The sequence below is a fragment of the Austrofundulus limnaeus genome, unplaced genomic scaffold, assembly GCF_001266775.1.
Source record: "Austrofundulus limnaeus strain Quisiro unplaced genomic scaffold, Austrofundulus_limnaeus-1.0 Scaffold3, whole genome shotgun sequence".
NCBI lineage: Eukaryota > Metazoa > Chordata > Actinopteri > Cyprinodontiformes > Rivulidae > Austrofundulus > Austrofundulus limnaeus.
Genome location: NW_013952405.1, coordinates 8,417,628 through 8,426,472, shown reverse-complemented (window position 1 = coordinate 8,426,472; position 8,845 = coordinate 8,417,628). Strand labels below are relative to the sequence as shown.

The 8,845-nt window shown below is 42.4% G+C and overlaps 1 protein-coding gene across 1 annotated transcript in view; it reads left to right on the top strand.

Moving 5' to 3' along the window:
- The window catches only part of LOC106526626 (potassium/sodium hyperpolarization-activated cyclic nucleotide-gated channel 2), a 32,875-nt gene extending 24,735 nt beyond the window's left edge, over positions 1-8,140 (top strand). The window contains exons 5-8 of the mRNA XM_014021267.1: positions 3,585-3,731; positions 3,925-4,165; positions 4,259-4,423; positions 6,016-8,140. Of these exons, the coding sequence (XP_013876721.1) occupies positions 3,585-3,731; positions 3,925-4,165; positions 4,259-4,423; positions 6,016-6,965 (1,503 nt within the window). The 3' untranslated portion in view covers positions 6,966-8,140. The remainder of the gene's footprint in view (positions 1-3,584; positions 3,732-3,924; positions 4,166-4,258; positions 4,424-6,015) is intronic.
- The last annotated feature ends 705 nt before the right edge of the window (positions 8,141-8,845 follow it).

The following is an 8,845-nucleotide window of genomic DNA, read 5'->3' as shown; positions in this document are numbered from 1 at the left end:
CATTTGGTATGTGTATGTATGTAAATTTTCAGTGAGATTTAGAAAATTGCACAAGGAGAGCCACCTGAGGTGACATCTTGCCTAGGGTGCCAAATTGGCTAGGGCCGGCCCCATGTGTGTAGGGTTAAATTCAAAGGGCAAATGTTGTCCTATGGGAACATGTATTGTTAACAATATACTGTATAGCACTTAGTGATTTTTTGCTAACTGYACAGGCATAAACTTTGAAAAAWAAATTCCAAGCAGATGCTTAAAGACAAACTCAGAGAAAATAAGCATCACTTTTCCTGTCCGTTCTGTCTGGACTCTGTGACGCAGGGACCAAACACGCTCTGCCTTCTCCCTCTGTAACTCTGCAAAGCTTTCAGAGTCACCCGGTCATGTTCCAGCCTTTGCACTGTGACTCTGCATAAAAAAAAAGTCAAATCGTTAAACTGCACTCAGGCTTTAKCTGCCTCATTGGTCCAGTTTGTGCTGAGTCAGAATCATGGTYGCCGCAACACCTGTCGCATGACAGATTCACCCACAGACACACTTTTCTCACCATCAGCTGTTCTGTTCTCCGTGGAGCCCACCAGCTGCAGTGTTAGTGTTGTTGGGTAGTTATGACATGGGGTCATTTCTTCAGGCTGCTCCCCATCTGTAGATGTCAGGAAGCAGATTCGCTCATGCARGTGAGATCTAGTGTTGAGCGACTCCATCAAAGCAGCTCTGCAGGAGAACAATCCTCATGCGGGCCTGAGTTTTAAGAGTTCTGTTTGTCTTTTTGACGGTTATGTGTTCCTGAAAAAATCCCCGTGGGTCACAGCAGAAAATAAAATTATGGATGATTTTTCCAGGCAGATTGACGTGCAGGTTTTTCTACTTGTGTTGAATAAACAACCTGTTGCTTTATATTGTATCAGCACAATGTGGTGTATCACTCGAGGGGTGACTTTTTCATTATTGTGACACATTATTTCAGCTAAATGGATAAGAAAAACAACAGAAGTAAGATTCAACTTAAAGTATGTTACGTTTTTATATGTGAAGATTGATAAAAATCAAATCAGATTTCAATAAAACACAAGTATGTTTTCTAAATGTTTCACCTCTCATCCAACAGGCTTCCCCAGTCCTAACCAATCTGATTTTATCATAACACAAACAATAAATATCTACTAACCCAACAATTAGCATTTTACAACTTTATTTGTTATTCCTTTCTATTAAGCATGGAATAATTTAGCAAAATAACAACAAAAAATTGGGCAAATCTTAAATTTCATCTGTTGATTTGAATGTGTGACTAATTAGAGTCAAAATTAAATATTTAAAGAAATATTGTAATGGGATGCCTTACTAAAAACGTTTTTGTTAAAGTGATTTAGTTTGTTTCAGGGTTCTGCGCTGCTGTCATATATGTGAAAAGCTAAAGATGTTAATTTTCCTTGTACAGATGCTTTCACCTGAGTACAGCAAAATGTTTACCGCATGGTCTTTCCTTTAGAAACAAAGAGGCAGTGAGTGTGTTTCTGACAATAAGCTATTTTCTCTGTCGGAGTTTACACGTTGCACTCGGGGACAGGGAGTTGGGATCGGTGCTTACAGCTGCTGGACTCCATTGTTTTGTTGGCGGCCTCTGGCAGGACACGCGCCCACTGACACAATGTTGTCTGAAGCAGAAATGAACCTGGGACCTCGTAGGGAAACATTTAGGTCTCTGTCAGTGGGTGTTGCRTGATTCTTTTAGTTTGTGGTTATGAAGTGCTGGGATAACAGGATTGATGATAAATGTCCTTGATCCCTGAATGCTGTGCGCGCGGGGTACCTGTCAGGCTTTAAAAATGATGTTTCGGACAGCTTTACAGGGTTGAGCTGGGGTCTTTAAACGTTGGCCGGAGTGCTCACAGTCTGACAGCGAAGTACACAGAGAAACCTTTTCATCTCTGCAGCTGACTATTCTGTCACTCCTCTCTCTGATGCCCAGACGTACTGTTTGTCTCTCACCTTTCAGGGGTTGTAATTACCATATTTCAACAATAGAAACTGATTTTTTTGATGCAGAACACCTATTTTTTTGTATTGATCTAGCATTGATTGGTATGTTTACAAGTAACACTTATTAGGGAGCAGGTACTTTTCTTCTTTTCAGCACTGAAAGTTTGTGAAGAACTTTATCTACGGTAAAAAATGAGTCATTGTTCATAGCTGAATGCAGCTGTCTGACTCATGAGGTGTCAAAGAAGGGGTGGTGTGTCTCTGCAAAGCAGCGTTGTGATAAGATGTCCCAAGTCTCTGGGCAAGGACAGTCCTGAAACATGCACAACATGTTGTTCTCTCATGTTTGGAGATGAATGTTCTCCATGCATGAGTGTAGTTTGTGTGCATGTGTACCCCACGGGACAGTTGGTTTCAGACAAGAAGTGACATTGTATACAATATTTTTTAAAAATTGCTTAAAAATAGTTTATTTTGTAAAAAATGTTTAAACTTTTTTTCCCCATCTGAGTTTTCTAGATTTTGTTCAGGTTTCATCAGAGCCCAGATTGCTCACTGTGGCCTAATGTAATTTACTGTTTTTATTTTTTCTTCCACTGGTCTTTTTGCAGTTAAAGAAAATATATAAATTACTTTTATTCTTAAACAAATAATTCGGTTTTATCGTGACTCGCTAAAACAAGAAAATTATCATGTTTAGAGGTAGTTTGAACCCAAAAATGCAGAATCAAAACACAGAGCTCAAAGAACCAATTCATTTACTAAAAGCTGACGATGCAGCAAAAGTACTCATTAGAAATAAGTTCAGGAGGAACACAAATGAGAACTAAAACCATGAACAACTTTCAAACACAACGCACAAATGCTGGACAAACCAAGTGACAAGGTATTTATAGACACACTAAAGATCAAGGCTGACAAACACCTGGGGGAAAGAAAATGAGACTCGGGTGAGAATGGACAGGGTAGGACCTGAGACTGAACAACTAACTGATGGTGAATGGATGGAGGGCTCACAGGGGAGAAAGAACACAAGGAACTTAATGCAGGAGTCACAGAAACTTAACAAGAAGAAACAAATTAAAGTGCCTGTGACATCATTTTTTGTAATACATATGAATGAAATTTTGAAAAGATAACATTAATAACATATAGCAAAAAACATTTCACACCTCTAAGATCAGCAGTTGTTGACATTTCCGCATGTGACACAACAGGAAGTGATGTCAAAGGGGAATGTCTGAATGTGAATAGAGCATTGCTACAACAGTTAACAACACWGATTGTAGAGAAGAATCTGATGATTCTTTAAGTCACCATCAGAGAGAGATATAACAACTCAGAGTTAAAGCATAATCAAAAAGGAGAAAAGTATAGAATCTAACATAAATACCCATAACACAATAACCAAAACACAAGGACTGTGATAAAAGTGGGACAAATGCATGTCACACATATCTTTACCTAACCTGCCATGCATCTCCTGCAGCAGGTTAGACTTGATAATGTGATGGCTGGAAGTGGGTCAATAAAAACCGTTTTTACGGTCTGCAGTGCATTGACAGAACATCATATCTGTCCATCTCTCTCTCTCTCTCTCTTAGTACAAGCAAGTGGAGCAGTATATGTCCTTCCACAAGCTGCCTGCTGACTTCCGACAGAAAATCCATGACTATTATGAGCACAGATACCAGGGCAAGATGTTTGACGAGGAGAGCATCCTGGGAGAACTCAGCGAGCCTCTCAGAGAGGTGAGGAACATGTGCATGACATGACACAATTTTTTTCTTCATGAAGCAAAGTATCAGCTAATAATTTTTATACTGATGACTACAATGAAGTAGCTTTGGTTGTATATGTTTGCGAGACATGTTTTTACACTGCAATTCATCCTTTTTTTTAGTTTGCATAAAACAAAGTGTGTATCTGTGTGTGTGCTTATAGGAAATTGTCAACTTCAATTGTCGCAAGCTGGTGGCATCTATGCCACTGTTTGCCAACGCAGAGCCAAACTTTGTGACAGCCATGTTGACGAAGCTACGGTTTGAGGTTTTCCAACCACAAGACTACATCATAAGGGAGGGCACCATTGGCAAAAAAATGTACTTCATCCAGCACGGAGTATGCAGCGTCATCACCAAGGGAACACTTGCAATGAAACTGTCCGATGGCTCTTATTTCGGAGGTGGGGTGCAATTTCTGACGTTGCGTTTTCGTTTTACAACTGTTGCTGTTCTGTTTTTCACATTTGCTTTTAAGCTTCTTCTTTCTGTTTCAGAGATCTGTTTGTTGACGAGGGGTCGGCGGACAGCCAGCGTGCGAGCGGAAACTTACTGTCGGCTCTACTCTCTGTCCGTGGACCACTTCAATGAGGTGCTGGAGGAGTATCCCATGATGAGACGAGCCTTTGAGACTGTCGCCATTGACCGTCTAGACCGAATAGGTAAAATAATTAGAAACACAAAAACCGACTGGGTAAATGCTTGACAAACGTATTTTTTAAAATGTGGTTAGGAAATTAAGCAAGCTGAAATGAAAAAAATGCACTCACTGGCCACTTTATTTGGTACACCTTGCTAGTACCAAGCTGGACCCCTTTTTTCTTTCAGAACTGTCTTAATCCTTTGTGGCATAGATTCAACAAGGTACTGGAAACATTCCTCAGAGATTCTGGTCCATGTTGACATGATGGCATCAAACAGTTGCTGCAGAATTGTCAGCTGCACATCCATGATGTGAATCTCCCATTCCACCACATCCCAAAGGTCTATTGGATTGAGATGTGGTGACTGTGGAGGCCATTCAAGTACAGTGAACTTCTTTTGGTGTTCAAGAAACCAGTCTGAGATGATTCACGCTTCATGACATGGAGCGTTATCCTGCTGGAAGTAACCATCAGAAGATGGTACACTGTGGTCATAAAGGGATGGACATGGTCAGCAACAATACTCAGGAAGGTTGTGGCATTGACACAATGCTCAGTTGGTACTAATGGGCCCAAAGTGTGCCAGGAAAATAGCCCCCACACCATTACACCACCACCACCACCAGCCTGAACCATTGGGCAGGATGGATCCATGCTTTCATGTTGTTGACACCAAATTCTGACCCTACCATCCGAATGTTGCAGCAGAAATCGAGACTCATCAGACCAGACAACGTTTTTCCAATCTTCTATTGTCCAGTTTTGGTGAGCCTGTGTGAATTGTAGCCTCAGTTTCTTCTTAGCTGACAGGACTGGCATCTGGTGTGGTCATCTGCTGCTGTAGCCCATCCACCTCCTGGTCCAACGTGTTGTGTGTTCAGAGATGCTCTTCTGCCTACCTCGATTGTAACGTGTGGTTATTTGAGTTACTGTTACTGTTCTATCAGCTCGAACCAGTCTGACCACTCTCCTCTGATCTCTGGCATCAACAAGGTATTTGCACCCACATAACTGCCACTCACTGGATATTTTCTCTTTATCGGACCATTCTCTGTAAACCCTAGGGATGGTTGTGGGTGAAAATCCCAGTAGATCAGCATTTTCTGAAATGCTCAAACCAGCCCGTCTRGCACCAACAACCATGCCTCGTTCAAAGTCACTTAAATCACCTTTCTTCCTTATTCTGAGGCTCGGTTTGAACTGCAGAAGATTGTCTTGACCATGTCTACATGCCAAAATGCATTGAGTTGCTGCCATGTGATTGGCTGATTCGACATTTGCGTTAATGAGAAGTTGGACAGGTGTACCTAATAAAGTGGCTGGTGAGTGTATAAATGTATATATAAGCAGTAAAATGATATGTTCTGTTCTCTGAAACTGACACAGGACATGGTAACCATAGATGAGAGTACAGTGTGAACCCTCCTCTTCCCTCAGGGCTTGTTCTGTTAGAGGACATCACATTCTGTATCCAATGCTTGTTTTCTCTTTAAAAACAGCTAAATTAGTTTGTTCTATTTTTGCCTTGCTCAGCCTTTTTTTATATCCTTTCTCACTTGTCATCTTTCTTATTTTCTTTTGAACCATTTTTTGGTCATTAATTCCCGCAGGAAAAAAGAACTCCATCCTGATGCATAAGGTTCAGCACGATCTCAACTCCGGTGTTTTCAACAACCGAGAGAACGAGATGATTCAGGAGATTGTCAAGTACGACCGTGAAATGGTGAAGCTGGTGGACCTGCAGCGGCCGCGGGCCATGTCTATGACCCCCTCAATCGGTGGGATCTTTGCCCCTCCGGGTCAGCCACAGGCAGGCTCGGCTATTGCTACACTCCAGCAGGCTGTGGCCATGAGCTTCTGCCCTCAGATGGCAAATCCTTTGATGGGTCCAGGAACTCTGCAGTCTCCACGCATGGTGCGAAGGTTCCAGGTAATGCAGAACTTGGCCAGTCCGGTCTCTATGTCCCCGCTTCAGTCTCAACTGCCCCAGACTCCTGGAGGGGCGTTCGGCTCTGCGATTTCCAGCCCGCCAGTTCAAAGTCCGCTCACAGCTTCGGGACGGACTTTTCAGTACATGGCAAGTGTGGGACCATCTGGGTCCCAGTTGTCCCTTGTGCAGCACCATGCCCCCAGTCCAACACAGACCCAACAGAGGCCCGCCTCACACAAGAGCACCCACTCCCTTCAAACAGGCAACTTGAGCCAGGACACCCGGGCCCTGTCTGCCTCCCAACCTTCCCTTCCTCAGGAGGGAATGCCACAAGCTTCCTCTGCAGCCCCCAGCCCGCCACCCTCCACCCGCACCTCCAACTCCTCCATCGGCCCCTCTCAGCCCCCTCACCACAGCTTGCCAGGACCCTCAGGGGTGGGGAGGCCGGCAGGAGCCCCGCAGCGGGTTGCCTTTGCCTCCACCCCCCCTCCTGGTGGACCTACTGGAACGGGGGCAGTAGCATCAGCTGCTGGATCAGGACCTCCAGACTCTGCAGTTCCCAAGAAAGATTCAATTGTAAGCCTTCCAGAGCTAGACTCTGCCAGATCTCGGCTGTCTTCCAACTTGTGACCCTGGTGGAGTTCAGGAATGAGGCCTTTTCTTTTTTGTAGGAGAATCTGTTCAGTTAAGGTCAGTCTAGCTGATTTCTCAGCTCGCAAATTGGCCAATCAGCTACTGCCAGCACCAGTGGTCATTTGACCTGGATGCACTGTGTGCTGACCTCAGCAGAAAGATAAGAGCTACTCGGTGTCTGGGAACACTCTGGCAAGAGGGAGTCTATAGAAATATACTAGAATAAAGTTAAGGTTGAACTGGTCTGGTCTACCGTGCCAGCACTTTTAGTCTTAGTATCACCCCTTTCACTCTGCTTCCAAACACCTACTGCATATCGCTGTCTTTACTGTAAAGATATGAAGAAAAGTATGATTAATGYACCTATTGCATACTGTGTAGAATCCATGCAATGCAATCTAGCAGGAGCTGGACTTTAAAAATGAAAATCAGGGACTTGAAGTCAAATGACAATGRCATTTCAAAAAACAATGTTTTGAGTGTAACTTTCTTTTCCTGTATAAGCTGTCGTAGCAAAACAACACTCATCTTCATGTTGTTTAAAATCGTAGTGGAATTTAGTGTTTTAGACCGCTGGTCGATCTTACATCAATGTGTAAATAATCAACGAAAAAAGTAAGGAAGGATAGTATATTCATTGTATCTACCCAAACCAAAGTTGAGCTTAAACACCAAGTCTGGTTGTGTCTGTATCAACAACAACAACAAAAACAAAACAAAACAAAAAAAAAACAACAACAAGAAACATAGAAGAAAATGCCATTTATTTAACTGCCTTGATTCAACGTTAGAAGCCATATATTTGGTTTGTGTGTATGTATGTGTATGTGTGTGTGTGGGGGTTGTTGATACATTTTGGTTCCATTTTCAGATAAGGGACTCACACTCTCCATGATGCATCGTCAATCTTGACTGGTTTGAGGTGCTGACGGTGGCACTGCCCTGTTTTCATGACTCATCCGAGAAGTGGTCGCTCAACATTACTGATTGTAACCTTAAAGGCAAAGATGGTGAAATAATCCGAGCTTTACTGAAAGGAAAACATTTGTGAACAACCCATACTCTGTATACTTGCTTGTTTTTTTTGGTCTAGGTTCATCGATAAACACATGCAATATAATTCTGCAATACTCTACCCCGCCTATATATAAATACATATATAAATATCTATACTTATGCTGTACAGGAAAGTGTTTCTATACGTTTTCTTTTTAATGTAAAATCTTAAAGAATCCAGCAGCTGTTGTGGCTTCACTTGAGGTATTGTAATCCAGTGACCATGTTGTTACCTTAACCAAAAATGTTTGAGGGGGTTGAATGGATATGTTGCAGTGCCATTTTTATTGTTGGAAAACAGACCGGGCAAACAGCTTAAAACTGGTATGAAATCACATTGGGAGTCTGTTTTTGGAGCCCATTCAGTCAGAGCCTCAGAAAAATCACTTTAAAGCCCATTTTAAAAATAGTTATTTAAATAAAAGGGGGTGGTGGGTGCAATATGGGCCAGAAATGCCTCACTTGTATAAAATCTTAATATGCCCAAAATCACCCAATACTTTGGTGAATGTCTTGATTTTAAAGACCCAAAACAATCTTTGGGTTGAAAAGGTGAGACTGGGCCAAGGTTTTAGTTATTTTTATTCGAAACACTCTGATCCTGTTCAACCTAAAAAAAGGAAATCCTTCTCTTGCTGAATGTATGCCATACGAGAAGAAAGACAGCTGATCAGTTCTAAACTGCCATGTAAATAAAAACAACTGAGATTTAAGAAGGATTTTATGATGCAAWACAGGTGGGTGGGCTTTGCTGTATGAAGTGCTGAGTGTCTGAACGATCGTTTTCGTGGGGTGGGGGGGTCTGTTGATGCCTATTGGGG